This window comes from Rhopalosiphum maidis, chromosome 2 (assembly GCF_003676215.2).
Source record: "Rhopalosiphum maidis isolate BTI-1 chromosome 2, ASM367621v3, whole genome shotgun sequence".
NCBI lineage: Eukaryota > Metazoa > Arthropoda > Insecta > Hemiptera > Aphididae > Rhopalosiphum > Rhopalosiphum maidis.
In genome coordinates, this window is record NC_040878.1 from 31,770,566 (window position 1) to 31,789,593 (window position 19,028).

The window sequence follows — 19,028 nt, forward strand, 5'->3', positions numbered from 1 at the left end:
TTTTGATGGATTAAAAAAAAATGTGTTTTAACTATTTTTATGTAACTTGGAAAGTTATAGTTTAATGCAGGGTTGCATGAATAATTACTAAACGTTTAATAAATCAATAGTACGCCAATGGTTCCTTAAACAAGATTTAGTCACCTGTGATCCTGTGATCGGTCTATTAAATTTTAATAAACCATAGAATTATCATACATTTTTTATGAAATTCAGAATTATGGTCATAGTTATTAAAATTATTTATTTTAATATTAAAAATATATTTATTTATCTTTATGACCTAGAAAAGTTATAAATTCGGTACTTAATTGTTTTTCATCAATTGAAAATATCAATAGATAAGATCTAAAAATATATATTACAAGGTAAGTTTACTAGATTAAAATGTCAATATCTTAAAGATTAACTATCAAGACTCGATGTTTGAGAACATCCTTTGTTTTTTTCATTTTATTGAATTCTAATCACTGGTACTCAATTTACTGACAAAGGTTAATCAACACTTAACCCAAAATTAAAATAATATTTTAACTATTAAACCATTATTTTGGTATTTAAAGAATAATTTATTAATATAGTTTTGTATTAAATATATATATATGTTTTTTGTAGCCTTGAGCGATAATAATTTAAATTATATTAAGTATATAGATTTTAAATTACCATTTCATTGTGTCAAAAGTCAAGTTCAATAAACTTTTAATTATTTTAATTTCAAACCATAACACTGAAATGCGTCAATGTGTGGCATCTTCATCAAATTAACATCAAATTTTTTTAATTTTATAACATTCTTACTCATTATATCATTAGATTGTACAATTAAAAAAAGGGTTGCAGGAAAAGTAGGCAATAATTACTTTTATTGTACCGTTGTTTCAAGCTTTAAATCTTTTTATATACAACCTATACATTTGTATATATGTTATAATATTAAAAATATTTTGAATTTTTTTGGGGTTATTTATAGAAAATTTCAATTTTCTATTTGTTTATATAAATATCGATAAAAAAAAATAATTACAAACAGTTAAAAATGCTTTGGTAATTTAATATAAGGTTCCTAATAAGTGTTTCATTACGCGTTTAAAAATGGGCAAAATTTATTTTTTATAAATTTTTATTAAAAAATATTTACTGGGTCAAAATTCCTGAAATGAAATACAAGACCCCTCATAAGTTTTCTAATAATATATGTATAAAAATATTAAAAATACATTTGAAGTTAAAATTTTGACGAAATTCATAAATTTAAATTATTTTGTAGATAGAAATTCATAAAGAAACTTTTTCTTTTATATTTAAGTCTTGAAAATTGTATAAAAAATTTATTAGAATTAATTAATACTGAAACCATCATAAAATCTAAGATATGTATAAAGATAATTATTTTATAAATATTTTAAATTTAAATTTGATCAAAATTACTTATTTAAATGTTACAATGTAACGATGATGAATGAATTGTTATACTGTTATAATTTAAAAGCATTATTCGTGGGAACTTAATGTTTATATACATATATTAATATTACTATGGATTAAGCTTGTAACTTCCATTGCCCCCTTGGATAGAACTAACACGACCAAGGAGGCGATATCGCCCACTTTGGGAAACGCTGGCTTAAACCATATAAAATTTTTTTTTTTTTTTATTATGGAAGAAATTTAGAACATGACTTTTTTTTTATTCAAATTCATATTACTATAGGTTTTTAAAAATACATAAATCATATAAACAAATACATTTTTAAATTAAGTTTTTAATTAATTAATTTAATATTATAATTTTTAAATTTTTTTTTTTATCAATATGTTTTATTTTATAACTGGTCTATGAACTATTGTTTTATGATTGTTTTATGACATTTGTCAATCAACCGTCATTTTATTATATTAGAATAGAATATAATGTATGACTATTATTATTAAATAACCCAAATTAACTATTAAAATGTCTACTAAAATGTATTTTATTAACAGGAGGATATTTTATAACCCAATAAGTAACTGAGAGTTACATTTTTTTTATTATATGAACAGGTTTCACTGAACAACTTACCGGCTACTGGCCTTGTCATTAAGGTTGTAGGGGACATCCATTTGGAAATTTTCTACTTTAGTCGTGGTCGGAACATTGACGAGACGATTTCCTTCCTAGGACATTGCAAAGTAAGTACACGTTATTATCATTTTTTTTAACCAAGATTATTAAATCATCGAAAGATTACCTAGTTTAAAATAATTTAATATAGTATATTAAAATAAATTCGTCTTGTCAAACAGTGTTTTGTGTTAAATTATTATTCTTCTTATTATTTTTTTAGTGATAATTCACACTTAATTTTTTCAATATTTATACTAAGAAAAATTATATTAACGGATCCTTAGCGTGCTATATTTTAAAAGTATATTTAGATCACTATATTAATACCTAAATTTACTATAAATTTTGCCATAGATTATTTAAATTTTTAATTAAAGTCGTGTTTATTGATATTCACTATTAAAATATAGATAAAATGTTTACACACTATTTGCATTTTTTTATGCGAAACATTTTAAAATTGATATTCTGATTTAAATATATTTTAACAATATAAAAATATTAATTTAATCTGTAGAAAAATTTAAAAATTGTTTTTTTATGAAAAAAGTTAATATGTTTTGAATTGCCACTATGTTATGTATATACTAGTAAATTTTCTATTTATTTTTTTTTTTAATATTTATTTAATATTAATATTAATATTTGTATGATTAAATTGTTACAACGTAACAATAAAAACAAAACAAAAAACGATTATCTATCATTAATGATATATTTTATCTCAAAATCACTACATTTTTAAGAAATGCCTATACATTATTTATTTATAAAAGTTATTCAATTTTATTTTTATATTGACTAAATAGTAATTTAAATTCACTTTGATGAAGTAATTTTACGTGATACGAAAATTGATCGTATATTAACTAACACGATTTCATTTTATTGAACAACTATGAGAAGAATACAAATTATAGAAACTAATGACGAAATACTTACTATAGCCTATATTTGTTATCGAATAGTCGTGTAACACTTTCGATTTAATAAAATAAAAAAAAATATATTGATACATTTATTCAAGTATAATACTCCTTAGCTTTTGTACAAGATAACAATTTAGAAGTTTTATTTCAATATTGTTCATAAAATCTAATCCTACTGATTCCAGAGAAAATTAGTTAAACCCACATATTTCATAAATTTCAAGAAATTAAAAATATTAAATAAAAATAAGTTTGGCTTTGTAAAAATAAATTACTGCTAAAGCTTTATTCAAATCGTAGTAATAATTGCATTGTTGAATACATGTTTCTTCTCGTATAAGTCTTATAGAGTAGAGACGTGACTGTCTGTTATTTCCTAATATGCATAGTTTCGTTATAATTAGTCCCTAAAAATAGTTGCTCTCCTTTTACCTTGAAGAAGATAATTTTTGTTGTTGTATCGTCAAAGTAGTAATCGATTATTTCCAACAGCCTGTCTACCTTGTGTACACGTATAGGAATGGTAAGAACAACTTTTTTCGAACGTGTACTTTGGAACTTGACAATTCATAATACCTACGCAGAGGTATAAAGATGTATTGATATTGATTATTAATATTAATGTACTGGTATATCTATCCAAGGAATTTTACGTTCATAGATATCAGATTATTTGAATTAAATATCATAAACTAGAAGTCCACAATAAATACGAGTCGTTCTAGTTTTTCCAGTACACGATCAAGGCCATTCAATTTTTAAATAGTCTAAACTTCTTCAACATGGATATATTTCTAATGAAATATTGTTGGTTCAAGGTGGTTTAAGTCACTCGACTCCTGTTGTCCTGTGTTTCAGATGTTCTTCAGTTTGTGTGTAATCATTAAAGTTAATGAAACAACTATTATTTTGATAACTATTTTAATTACGTTAGACGACCAATGTTGTTTCACTTAAACTTAGATGATATATATACCTACATTTAAAATTGTGTTTATAAGGCAATTTAGTCTAAGTGGAAAATTAACACAAATAAATAATACATTTAATCTTTAAATTTGCAATTGTATAAATAATTTGTATTATAACGTGATTTTGGTTTGTTCTTTTTATCCATGAACATTTTACTGAATTTAATAATATTTAAGTTGTATAATTGTGTTATTTATTTAATTGTATAAGATATATCAAAAATAACTAAGGACTAAATTACATATCTGTAAGAATTACAATCTTTTAACACTAAAGTTGATATTTAAATGTGAATAATCTTATAAATAATTAAATTTACAATGCAATATCTGAGTATGTTATAGTAGTAATAGTACAAAAGAAAGGCGAGCATCTGTATAGTTTCATTAAATTGTGCATTATACTCTGCAGGGGATATTTTAAAATTTTAAATTGGTGATAGATAATGATTGCAAGTAAAGCTTTGCAGTTATATTATTTAGTGTTGATTTTAAGCGATCTTAAAAATAATGAAAACTAAAGATTATTGATATTATGTCATGAATATATAATATAGTTTAAAGAAGTTAAGGAAGCGCACCAGTGAAATATTCTTCTCCGTTCTATAGTTTATATACGAGTATATAAGTAGACATATAATATACTAAAGATTTCATATAAAGACTTCTGTATTTTTAATATTAATGATTACACAATTTAAATAAAGTAAAAGCCATTGCTTATCATAAAAACAATAAAGAATAGTATTTCATATATTTTATCAGTTGTTTATTTTTAAATAGATATTTTTATTTTAAAGAAACTATTAATGTTTTTTTTATAATTATCAATAACTTTTTTTAAGAATAGAAATATTAAAAAAACTTCGGAGAAAACAAATATAATGTTGTTATGTTATTATTTGTATATGTTAATGTAAGTGCCTATACTATTACATTAATTTCAACAATAGAATTGTAATAAGTGATTTACGGAGAGAGGTTTAAATTTTTAACTACCTTTATAACACTTGTGTAAGATAGACAAAGAAAATTATGCTGCTGTGCTCTAAAGGGTATTTAAATTTCAAGCAGGTATATAACATAATACAACTATAAATTTAGGTAAAATAAAAAAAAAAATGAATTAAACAGTTATATTGAGTTATACCTTATACCTTAAATATATATTAAGATATGATATTTAATATGATTATACTTTTCAATTGAATAATATATATAAATATGTACAAGTTTAAAACAGCAATGTTTTCATCTCTGAGAAAATCAATTGATTATTTGAATTTAGAACAATATTTAGTAGTTATATAAATGTTTTTAAATGATATAACAATTGAATATTGATGGTAATTTAAATGCACCTATGTTATAATTGTTTTTATAACACACAGTTTCATCAGGAGTCTTAAAATAAACTTACTAGTATAGGTAAAATTCATATAAAAATAAAACTAAAAAATATTATTTATTTTATGTATTCAATTTTATTTTAATTGATTGTTAATTAAATTAATATCAATGGATCTATTTAGGATTTTGAAAATTAAAACTTATTAAGAATAAAATAATAAATTTAAATAAAAATAATATTATAGAATTATATTCTGCATATTGTATTTTATTAAAAAAATATGGCAACTAAATAGATTTTAAAAAGACTTTAATTTACGTAATAGACAAAAGTATAGAAGACTGTAGAAAGAAAAACTAACAGCCGTTCGATGTATTGCAAAAAAATCAAAAACCACAAAGTTATAAAATCCGTTTTAGATTCTAATTAGAGTGATGAAATTATGTATATTTATTTGACAATGATGTTTGTTTTTTTATTATAGTATTTAAAGACAGTTTTATTTTAATTGTAGTATAATAAATGCTTCATCTTAAAATGCGAAATTGAAATCTGGAAGGAAATTGTATATTGTTTATATTAAGTAATGTGGAAATTCTAGCATTTCTTTTAAAAATCGAAAAATATTTTAAAAATAACTATGGTGAAACAGAACTATTTAAATTTTCAACAAAAATATATTATAATTATTAGAATTTTATGCATATGATACATTTTTAAAATGCGGAAATCTACGAAATATTTACATGTATAATAATAATTCCTTTTCAAATATTTGATGCTATATTATTGTAATTTAAATAATATTTATTGTAAGAATGCAATTTAATTCCACTAAATGAAACTGTCGGTGTAAATAACATTTATAATTTTTTGATTGAATACACGTTTTGAAATTACTATGAATTTTATGTTTGTACTATTTTTAGTATGGAAGTATCTCAAGATTTTCCCGCGACTTCTAAACATTTAGCAGGTGGGCTTCGAATGACAAGTACCGAGTTGACTGCTTATGCAATAATTTCTTTTATTGTGGTGTTATGGTGTCATTACAAATGGAACCGCAGACACTTCGAAAGAGTGGCAGCGAAAATGACGGGACCTCCGTCATACCCAATTATTGGCGCAGGGCTTGAGTTTGTTGGTACACCCCAACGTAAGATAAACAATAAAAATTAAAAAACAATGAGAAATAATATTGACACGCGTTTTAATTATTTCAGAGGTCATAAAGAGAATTATTAAACTGTTCGAAATCTATGGTTCCGAACCATTCAAAATATGGTTAGGTACATCTTTGGGCGTAACCATAAGCAAGCCAGAAGACGTACAAGTAATTATTTTAATAAATAATGTTTTATATAAATGAATTAGAGAGATAAACTGGTTTGATGAAAATGTAAATTGAATAAGGGTGTGGGAGTCAGGAAATGAAAATGCATGTGCTATTTATTCAACAAGTGACTCAATAAATAATTTCCAGACGTGTCATAAAGCATGACGGAAATTCAATAGGTACCTAGTGTTTAAAACCTGATTTGTTTCAGATAGTATTAAACAGTTCCAAGGCCCTGGAGAAAGACAAGTTTTACAAATTTTTCAAGAATACTGTAGGTGAAGGCTTATTTTCAGCCCCAGGTCAGTATAAAACAGTGTAATCCTTGATACTTTGCGTGTCAATTTTGCTTATACCTTCCATAATTGATATTTTATTGATAGATTGCTCTTGAAAAATAACTATGATGAAATAAATTCGCTGTCGCAAATTTTAATTAAGTGTGAAATAACAATTTTAACAACGTTATATAAATTACAGTTAATATTTATATAAGTGCATATATTATAATTAATAATATTTACTATTATTTAACGAATAACAATGTATATACTTGTGTGAAAGTGCAAAAATATGAATACGGAAATTACCGGGTATTGGCTAACATAATATGTATCAAAAGTTTATGTCGTGAATGTATAGCATAGACGAATTTTTATTTTATAAATCAACTATAACAAAATTAAAAACCTGTTAATGAGCTGGGGATTTGAATTAGTTTAATTTTTGAGTTTCTAGTGTAGCGATGAATGATTAGTTTTACAATGATATATACTTTTGTTTTTGTGTTCACGATAAGTAGTTAATAAAATGCTTAGATTTTAAACTTTGAGGGATATAAAATTGAATCTAGTCTATACTTTAAAAAAATTAAAATTAAAAATTCTCAGTAATTTTTTTTATAATTAGGATAAACTAATAAAAAATTAAGGAAAAGCGGGAATTTTTATATTAAACCAGTTTTTGACTAAATTGATTTCTTTATTTTGTTATAATTTATTCAAAAACAAATAACTGCAGAAACTTGAAATTTTTATTTGTCCACTTTATTTTTTTTTTATATGGTATAATTTTGAATTTATCTGAGCTATTTATAGAAAAATTATTGTAAGAAGAATTATACATTATTTTATTATTGTTTTATTTGAAAATTTCGATTTTTTTTTTATAAATGTTGAATTATTATGATAATGATTTATGAATGTGTAAAAATACTTGAAATTGAATAGGTTCTTAATGAGCGGTTCATTACCCAATTAAAAAAATGTTGAAAATTTAGTCACAATATTTTTTATACAATAATGTATCCTTGAATTCACACCAATTTAATAGTGACCCACTGCATCTAATGTACAGCAGAGCGGGACCTACTTAGTATACTTTTTTTTTTAACTTAAATGTATTGAATTAATTTGATTGCCATCGAGCTTATATTTTCAAAAGGTTAAGATGAATAATATAATATGTAAAAGAGATAACTACTCAATTAGTTGAAAACTTATAAATTTCTACGTCAATATTTTGTTGATAAAATAAGAATTTAATTTAATGAATTTTATAGTATTATAACAAAAAACAATAATACTTATAATAATATCGTGCACGTATGTATATATTATTACATGTAAAATATTAGTGTATTTAAACTTATATAGACTAGAATCTTAAGTAGCTAATTCAAAATATATATTTATTTGTATTCAAATGCTGAATTAATTAAAATCAATAGATCATTATTAATTATAATTTAATTCACAAAGCAATTTATCCTATTAAATAAAACAATTTTAAAAACATTTTCAGTTCATAAATGGCGAAGACATCGTCGTCTTATTACTCCAGTATTTAACGCTAATCTTCTCGATCAGTTTTTCCCTGTTTTTAATGAGAAAAACCGAATTCTTACCATAAACCTAAAAAAGGAATTAGGTAAAACACAACCATTTGATCTTTGGTACTATATTGCGGATACCACTCTTGATATAATCTGTCGTAAGTATTTTAATATTTAAAATATATTATCTATATTGGTATTTACATAATATTATTTACTGTAGAAACTGCAATGGGTTACAATCTCGACACACAATTAAATAATGAGTCTGAATTTGCTGAAGCATTAACAAAGTAATACAATGCAATGTATAAAATAAAAAGAATATATTTTGATATATATAAGTTATTTTTTTTTAGAGCATCAGAATTGGATTCCATGAGAATTTACAAACCATGGTTATATCCCGATATAATATTTTCAATTTATGGAAAACTTACGGGACTACACAAGGTCTACAAAACGTTGCACAAACTTCCAAATCAGGTAATTTTATAATTTTATATACATAAATAAATACATTTTATGCTCAGTATTAATATGTTTTAATAAATTATTTTTTACAATTTTAGGTGATCAAGGAAATGAAAGAAACATACAGGGAAAGGAAAATAGAAAATAAAACTAATGCCATGAACGTCAACGATGGTGATAGTGAGTGATTCAGGACTAGAATAAGTGTATTATATTTTGAAACATGCTGTTTTATTGTTTATTTTAATTATATTTTAGAAAAGCGTTTAAAAGTGTTTTTGGACACGTTATTGGATCTGAATGAAGCCGGTGCAAACTTTTCCGATGAAGAACTTAGAGATGAAGTTGTTACTATGATGATTGGTGTAAGTGTAACTAAAAATAGTAAATTGTGTAGACAATTTTTAAATATTAATGATATATTAATTACAGGGCAGTGAGACCAGTGCTATTACAGTCTGTTTTTGTCTATTAATGTTAGCTATCCATCCAGAAATTCAAGTAAGTGTGCCTGCGAATTATAATGTTTAAAATATTGAAACAGTATGGTGGAAAACATATACCATGTATTTCATCCTTAGAACGATATGTATATGTTTGATTTTTGTATAAGCTTGATTTGATCATAATTATAAAGTTAAAAATACATTATTGTATAAATATTAATTGTTACTTTTTAATATCATAGGAAAAAGTGTACGATGAAATTTATGAAACAGTAGGTGACGGTGACCAAACAATAACTATTGAAGATACTACTAAATTAGTTTACCTCGAACAGTGTATTCGAGAAACTCTTCGATTATACCCTATAGGGCCGTTGTTACTTAGACAACTCCAAGATGATGTTAAAATTTGTAAGTGAATATTAAAATTGGTGTACATAGTAAATTACACGTTGTAATACATTAATAATTTAGTTTCCGGTGATCACACGCTGCCTAAAGGAACAACATGTATCATATCTCCAATATGCACGCACCATATGCCTGAGTTGTATCCAAATCCGTGGTCGTTTAACCCGGATAACTTTGACGCTGAAAATGTTAATAAACGCCATAAATATAGTTTTATAGCTTTCAGTGGCGGCCCAAGGGGTTGCATAGGTAAAGTATCATATTATTGCTTATAAGTTAAACATTTAATATAACAACGAAAGCATAATACATAATTTCATTATCTAATAAACGTGTATTTAATTTATTTAAATGACAGGATCCAAATATGCAATGTTGTCAATGAAAGTTCTAATATCAACGTTTTTGCGAAACTACAGTGTACACACAGACATCAAATTAAGTGATATTAAATTAAAACTAGATTTATTAATGAGAAGTGCTAATGGTTATCCTGTGACTATTCAACCAAGAGATAGAAGACCTTCATATAAAAAAAATTAGAAATATTGGAAGGACAATATGTGATAGATAATATTATTATACATTATCGGAGAAAAAAACAAGATAAAGTTTATGATAAGTTTGTAAATGGTTTTACAAAAGAAGTGTGTTAAATTAAATTTTAAAATAGGTGTTATTATTTTTATTTATATTATTGACATGTAATTTTATTTTATATATTTATATCAAGTGTTTAATATGTATTTTAGTTATAATATTTATCATGAAAATCGTATATAATTGTATAAAATCGTCAATAGATGACTATAATTGATAGTAGCACCTTTTATTTTGTCGTCGTGTTAATAAAATTAAACTAAAAGGCCTAATTAAAACTGGCGGGTGCTTCTAATCTCAACTATGTGTATCCTATGTGACCTGTGTCTATCCTCAAATTAAGTTTTACTTTACTACACTTTTCAGCAGTAGAATAACAAACACCAGGCCTATATATTTATTTCATCTGTTCCTTGTAGTCTTATAAAAATAATACCAAACAATTACTGCGAGTAAATAATTAATAATAATACATTTTAAATTAATTCAATTTTCTATTTATTCTATGAATAGTATATTTAGTTAAGTCATATTGATATACTTATGTTCCATATGTTAAATAAGCTATAATATTTTGGGAAAAATGTATTGTAAAAGTACAATTAAAATGTATTTGCAAGTTGACTATACTATTATACTTTATAATACTCGTAATATTAAAAAAAAAATATATACATATATTGTAAGTAATAAAAAACAATAATGTTTTTTTATGGCCATATTCATTAACCATTATTCATCTTGTAAAGTAAACGTATTATCTTTCTTATATAAGCTATTTTTATGTGCTTATTTAAATGCCTATTTCATAAAAATTTAAAATCAATATTATATTCCGTAAAAAATAGTTAAAGATTCTAAGGCTACATTAGATTTAATAATGTATTTAGGTATTTATAATGAGTTAATGACGGAATACTTTTGATACATTAACGATTAAGTATAAAGCAAAATATATAGCTAACATAAATATAAATGAAAACTGTAGCTACATAGGTGTTATTAAACAAATTTAGGTTATTAGTCATGGAATTTTTTTTGGTATAAAACTTCATACCAAGTCTTAAAATTTCAAATTATATATTTGATCAATACAACAGGCTGCAATGACTGTGAGTTGTGACTCGCAAATTTAACACATTTTACTCCTAATATTTTATTTTACGCAATATAACTTTATTTCTATAAAAGATGTTGCCTATACCGCTATACCTAAGGTATTTTGTATTTTAAAGAATTTCAGCAATAAAGACCATTATTATAGCTGAACATAATATTTAGATTTTTTACATATTATAAGACAAATATATGGAATAGGTACAACATATTTACAAACTTGTTGCCGAATTAATTAGTTTTTAGGGATTATCTATTGGACTTTGGTGCCGATCGATTCTAAGAGGTTAGTGGGAATGTTGGGTTATCTCTTAGGATGATATACCTATAATATATGGCAAAAATTAAATTGACTTTTTTATCGTTATTACGTGTTTATATTGTTTTGGTAACACAACTTATCATGGATAAAACGATTGAAAAGTTTCAGAGTCGAAAACTTACTCCTTCACCCTGAAAATGTTCAAAACGTAGTATTTACTTAAAAACGGGTTTTCGTGACCTCTAGAGGTAATTTTTTTAATAACTGCAGTTAAAACTATTTTAAAAGGTAGGGCGACGTTTCGTCCAACGTTTTACCCTATTTTTAACTGTCTCACAAATACCCTTCATTTTTAAAACGACGTGAAATTAGTTTTTTTTTTCAAAAACGTCCACAGATGGCTGTGGCCAATATGAAAAAAATAAAATAGATTAATGTATATAAATAATAAAATAATAGATTAATAAAAATGATTATGTTTTTGCAAATTTAATTTATATAATTATAACACAAGTGTGTATTATAGTAATGTTATCGGTTGTTGTTTGGGAATCACTATTGTTATTTTTCACTTTTTTTTTGGAAGACAGCTGTGCACCGTTCGAATTTTGAGTTATACATCGTTTGCGCATGGGCTGTTAAAAAGGTCATACATAATTTGTGTATGAATATTATTTAATAATAGAACTAAAAAAAAGATCTATACCGACAATATTCAAGAGCGCTTAGTTGTTTTTTTACTTTGATCTTAAAATTCGCACATTTCCAAATTTACTCTCGAAATATTCAATTTTAAAATATTTTATAGATATTTCTGTTTTAAAATACATATGTATAATATTGTGTAGTTAATAAGTTAGCAATAACACGACGAGGTTAACAAATAAAGTGTACGGGTGACCAATTGATTTTTATCACATGAGTATATCAATCTGTGCAGTAGATTGCTGGATAGTAAAACGAAGACCTGTCGAGTAGTACGATTGTAGCTATTACTGTAATGTACCATCCATCAAATTTATTTTTAATTATTTGTATATTGTATATATTTCTTACATATAAAAATCGTTGAATTTTCAATTAAAAATTATTTTATGTACCCTTTTATTTTTCAGAATATTGATACTCATTTGATTTACGATAATTTAGCGCAGCTAAAATAGACAATGCGCAAACAATATTCGGCTGCTGTTGCGTAAACGATGTATGATATTTTGGCATAGGTAAACAGACGATGCGTAAATGATACACGGCCAGTGAAATTTGAGAACCACTACTTAATTGACAATTGTATACGAGAGGCTATTATTGTGAAAATTCTTTGGAGGCAACTAGTATGCACCGTTCACCCTGACACCATAGCATAGTAGAGTCATCACACAGACGCATGAACCTGATGAACCCGAAGAAGCGTGAAACCTGCAAAGGCTGTGCAAAGGCTGTGCCCATATTGTGTTTAGAAGGGATAGGTACAACCACGAATAGTGGGGAAAGAACCTATATAATATCGAGATTGGTCAAAATAAAATAGTGCAAATTGTCCGCTGTTTTAATTTTTTCTAGGTGACTGTACAGTGTCCTACAACCGTGTTCCGACATGCATAAATGGGGCACGAATATTTTTATTTGTCTTAATAAGAAGTATCACATGCAAACACACACACACACACACTGAACAATTTAAACGACATAGCAAGGTAAAATAAAAATGTATTTGAACGGATGTTTATGGAAGACATATTTTATTGCATAGTTTGGTGTATTACAGCTTAAATCTTCGCCTACAAGAACTAAATTATGCACAAATACTTTTCTCGGGACAGTATAGTGGTCTACTGTGGGCGAGGATCAAGTTTTTATTATCCTTATACATTACACATAGATTTTATGTTATAATCTCAAAAATATGATTGAAGAATTATTTTGTTGGCGAATATTTTTTTGAAAAATATAAAAATAACAATTTAATTAGTGTTTGAGAAAATAAAGTTTGCTATATTTAGTTTTCATCAATGCGTAATCTAAAGGTTAATATGCAAATTAATGATTTATCATTTAATCACATATGTTACAACATGATTCTAATAGATTAAATTCCTTGCTAACATTTCAATAACTTCTCAATAATATTCAGGAAGTCAATAAATTGCAATTGAAATACATAATGTAAATTTATTAAAAATTATTGTTTTATATGTATAGGTCAGTAAGAACTTTTTGGAGATTAAACATGTTCCGGATAAATAAACGCGTTTGTCAATGCAATGTACGTTAAAATTGTATTATTATTTTGAAGGTCTTATACAAACTCCTACGTATGAATATGTACATATTTGTATATAAAAAAAATAATAATAACAATAATAACCATTTAACTGTTCTTTCTACCTACTGAATCAATGGTAGGCGTCTTGAGAACGGTTCAGGTCGTCGTACTGACATCTGCGGTCCCGACTGCAACCTCGATAGTGGTCAAAAATTGCCACAAGCATCGCACACATACATAAAGTATTATAATATTATTATACATTGTAGTCTAGTCAACAGGTCTATAGGGTATTACCCTACCTATAGGCTATAATATATGCGTATTACCCTATACGAACGTATTTAGAATGTCTATAATAAGAAATTTCATAGAAATATACCTAACTAACCATTAAAAATATTAGTACTGATAATATTATTAAATGTTCGTTAATTATATTTCTATAAAAATCCTATTATATAGATTCCAAACTCGTTCCTATAGGGTAATACTTTGATAACATCGAATAATTTGTACGAAAACGCAGATCTCTGTAGATTTATGAGTATAACATACACAATCTGAACCAATTCCTATTACATTTAGTTGAGAATATATTTGTAATAAATAAAATATTTTAAACGTAATGTTTAATTTATTTTCAATGTATGTATAGAAAGATCAAAATCAACCAATTATCCCATTTAGTGTAGCAGTGAACAGCAAAGATTATTATGATTCTAACGTGGGATTCTATATAAATTAAGGGAAATAATTTTTAGGTTGTCAAGGTCAAATCGTATACCAAATATTTAATTTTTTTTTAAATTAGTCTTTAATTTATTAGTCTAAATATCCACATAAAATTTAATATTACATATCATACATATTGTAATATAATGATTAAGAAAGGCTTCATCCACGTGTCATGTCTTCGTCTTATAAACGTACAACATAATAAAAACTATTTCGCGCGAACAAGAATCACTAGAATAATAGTCCAAGTTAAACAACCCGATTTTTAAACTATAAAAAGGAAAACGTTGGCTGTGCAACACCGTTTTTATTTGTTTGATATCACCAATACGAAAAATGTTCTTATCGTTTCAAAATCCAATTATTTTTGTATTTTTCAAACTTGAATAACTTATTTAGTGGTTCTTACATCGAAAAAATACGTAAAACAATATTGCACAGTTTAAAATCTTCTCATTCTAGAGTGAACATTTGGTTGCTCAACTTGGACTACAGCTTGAGTGGTCCTTGCCCACATGAAATGGAGCTTACTGCATGTTGTACGCTTATGAGACGGAGTCAACGCATGCATGTAAAGTGTCCTCTTAATGACAAAATATTAATATTCATCAACTAATTTATAATTATACCTTGCAGCTAAAATATAATTATAAACATTTGGTAACAGGTATTCGTATGTTTAATTATGGAAATAAAAAAAGTATGGTATTTATGGCATCTTATATTCTTACAATATTATCGGTTAATTTACACATATTACACTTACATTTTACCACTTCTGTAATTCTACTACTTACTTTTCGAGAAGATTATATGTAATTCTAGTAAAAAAAAACTATTCATGGAAACACAAGTAAAAAAATAAGCACTGTAAAATTTACAATTCATATAGTTACTACTGGAATTCAAATATACTTGTATAATTGTTGGTACTTTGATAATTTTTCTGTTTTATTCAGTAATTTTCCTAGTAAAAATTTAAAACTGACAAAAAAATTATAAATTTATTAGGATTTCATTTTTTTTTCTAAAATTCAATTTAGTTGTTTTATTTTTATTTCCAGCGCCGAATTAGCTCAAAAAGGTCTGCCGTCCATTTTAATTCAAATGTGATTATTTTAAAAATGTTTTCATAGGTATTTAATTTGTTGAGAAAAATCATACAGCCCAAGCTTACCATGTAATCGCACATTTCGCCTTAGATCAGTCCGCTCCTATTTATTTGTAATAACAGTAATAACGTTCATACAATTGATACATTTGAGGGAATTGGATGTCGATAGATAATAAGGATAGGTTTTCAATTATAATTATGTGTTGTATTTATCATTGCTCTAAACTGTAATACATCAATAGGAAATTAAATTCTAACACTCCTGCCTATGCATGGGTTTAAAATTGTAATACAAGGATAAAGATAGGACTTACTCATACTGTATTTCACTATGTTTGTCTTCGTAAAATATCAAAATTAGTTTTTAATAATATTGATTTTTTTAACGATTATTTGTAATTTAAACTCATAGTGTATTTAAAAATCCAGACAACCCGTAATTGCTTAATATTTTGTTGTTGTGTTTTGGTCACGTACTTTAACTTTATAACCCGCAATCGGTCTAAAGTTAGATCCTCAACAGGTGGCCACAATAATGGTAAATATTTCCACTTAGTCATGCACTTATGGTAATTATTACGTAAAATATAGGATGCCACTATACTGTATACGTCATGACTCAAGACGCATTTAGTCTTCCGGTATTGGTCAGTTATTCGACACGATACTCATCAACAATACTATGTATATATTTATTAATAAAAATAAATTACGTACGAGTTTTTCATATTACGGCTATAACGTAGAATTGAAAAAGTTTTCAGCACCTTTTATGTGTAGACTGCTATAGATATAAAGTTATGTGTTATAACTCTTCCGGTTCCGATTATTACGATCAATGTACTGCGCAATAAACTTAGGCTTGGATGACTGTGCATTACGATTTCTAGTAAATGTAAAAGTTATTCTTTTCAGCTAATTTTAAAACTTCCAATGTTTAATCATTACTTGGGTTTCTGGCGTAATTATTAAACTATAGCTAAACATAACTGAATATTTTTCGGTGTTGTTTGAATAATAAAGGAGTAGAATAAAGATATATGTTCTGCATCACTTTAAGTCTTCCATTTGGACTGATATATCGTGAAACAAACTGTTTTAAAAAGGTCGTATTGTTATTGAACAATCTAAATTTTAACTTACAGATATATAAGCGAAAAAACTCGATAAAAAAAAAAAGTTGAAAACGCATGGAACATTTGGATAAAAAATTGTTTAGCTTCATAAATAAAAGCATAATATTAAAAAATGAAAAATTTAAAGTATTTATTTGTCACTTTTAACACGTTTTGACTTAGGTCCCTCGATTAGTGGAATGACGCTATAACGAAATGAAGTTTTATACTGTACATACAATAATAAATAATATGATTCAGAACGCGACTCAAGTCGAGTTCGTCGAACCGATTGACAGATCGGCTGCTGCGGCGGTCAGTACCTATATGTATTTATAAACGCACAATCTCCTGTAGCTGTTTGTTGCGATAACCGTGTGTCTGTGTGTGTGTATCGTGTGACATAACATTGATTTCAAGAACGTGTTGAGGTCAGCCACCCACTCACCAGCGCATACCTATATGTATATATATATATATATATATACAAACACCATGCCGTATTATTATTATCATTACTATTATTCGGTGCGAGCCCACTATTAGGTACTGTTGTCTAATATATCGCCCGGCACCACAGACGCGTGGCGCCCACTCCCGTACCTGTAGGCATTTCGCGACACATCGACCCCCGGCGGCCGGCGGCCTGGTAATGCGACTTTATGACGTCTCTTCATAATATTATACATGTAGAATATTTCATTAACATTATATTTTATTTTTTATATTGTATATCATTTAAACCACTTCGTCCACAGCAATAAAATCGTATGCGCGTTTTGTAGTCTGCATTGTATTCGAAACGCCGTTTTCATCGGTGCACACGCCGGAACACGCATCGTTCAGGCCGTCTCGTCCAAGAATTTATGTAGACATTACAAATTATCACCTACCTATATTTGTTTATATCATTATAATTATTATCCATACCCAATACAAATATTCTGCATAACATCATACGAGTATAACATCATAAACTATACAAATTATACTATATAATCTTAACTTTCATATGTTATATCAAATATATAATATTATATCATACGACGTATAGTTATTGCATTAGTTCGACATAATAAAAACGTATGTGGGGTTGCAAAATGAGTTAAATTTGTCTGATTTACACAAGATAAATTTTAAGTAGTAGAGCTTGATTTTTCAGTAATTTATTGAAAGTTGATTTTTAGAATTTTTATGTTCCTTAGAGTTGTAACCGAAATTAAATTAAAGAAGAAGTTAATTTAGTACTGCCTACTCAACTTCTATATTGGTCCAATTTAACACGTGGGATAATCAACAAAAAATTGTATTAAATTATTACTGTGTAAAACTGACAATTTTCCGGTGCAATTTAGACACAGTGTGGGTATAACTTCGCACACATGACAACAAGTTTAAAAAATAACAACTGCAGTTATATTATGACTACATTTTTTTTTATAACCAACGAAAAAAACAAATTCCGAGGTGATCGTTATTTGGTATGATTTCGTTCGACTGATTTGTATGGATTTATTGAAAATTATATTATGCTATACTCGCATGTAAAATAAATTATGTATATAAGTATATTGCATTTATATCAGACGCATTTTAACACATTTCCAAATGGTTATTGGTGTTAGAAACACGATATTATTTTTAAATAAATAACAGTTTGTCGTTTTAACAAATAATAGTAAAAAAAAAATGATAAGTAAAGCCTATAATAACGTTGCTATCACTAAATGGGTCAACTTGTCAATTTGATTTCTTAGTTCCAAGATATTATATACACATCGCATTTGTTATTATCGTGTTTACCTGAGCAGTTATAATATATGTATTAAATATTATATGATATATGTTCACAATACATACGTAGATATTTAATTGTATATATAATAATATATTAATAGACATCAGACACGTGATTGATGGACATTTTCTCGCAAATAATGTCTCATCGTTTGATA

General features: G+C 26.0%; 1 protein-coding gene across 1 annotated transcript; it reads left to right on the forward strand.

Moving 5' to 3' along the window:
* The first annotated feature begins 2,054 nt into the window (after positions 1-2,054).
* Positions 2,055-10,953, forward strand: LOC113555066 (cytochrome P450 4C1-like). Its single transcript, XM_026959383.1, has 13 exons — positions 2,055-2,175; positions 6,291-6,517; positions 6,585-6,694; positions 6,909-6,999; positions 8,501-8,689; positions 8,755-8,824; positions 8,891-9,017; positions 9,104-9,185; positions 9,264-9,370; positions 9,438-9,506; positions 9,694-9,862; positions 9,926-10,111; positions 10,221-10,953. The coding sequence occupies exons 2-13, from the start codon at positions 6,292-6,294 to the stop codon at positions 10,403-10,405; spliced, it is 1,611 nt and encodes a 536-aa protein (XP_026815184.1). The 5' UTR covers positions 2,055-2,175; position 6,291; the 3' UTR covers positions 10,406-10,953.
* Positions 10,954-19,028: the final 8,075 nt, after the last annotated feature.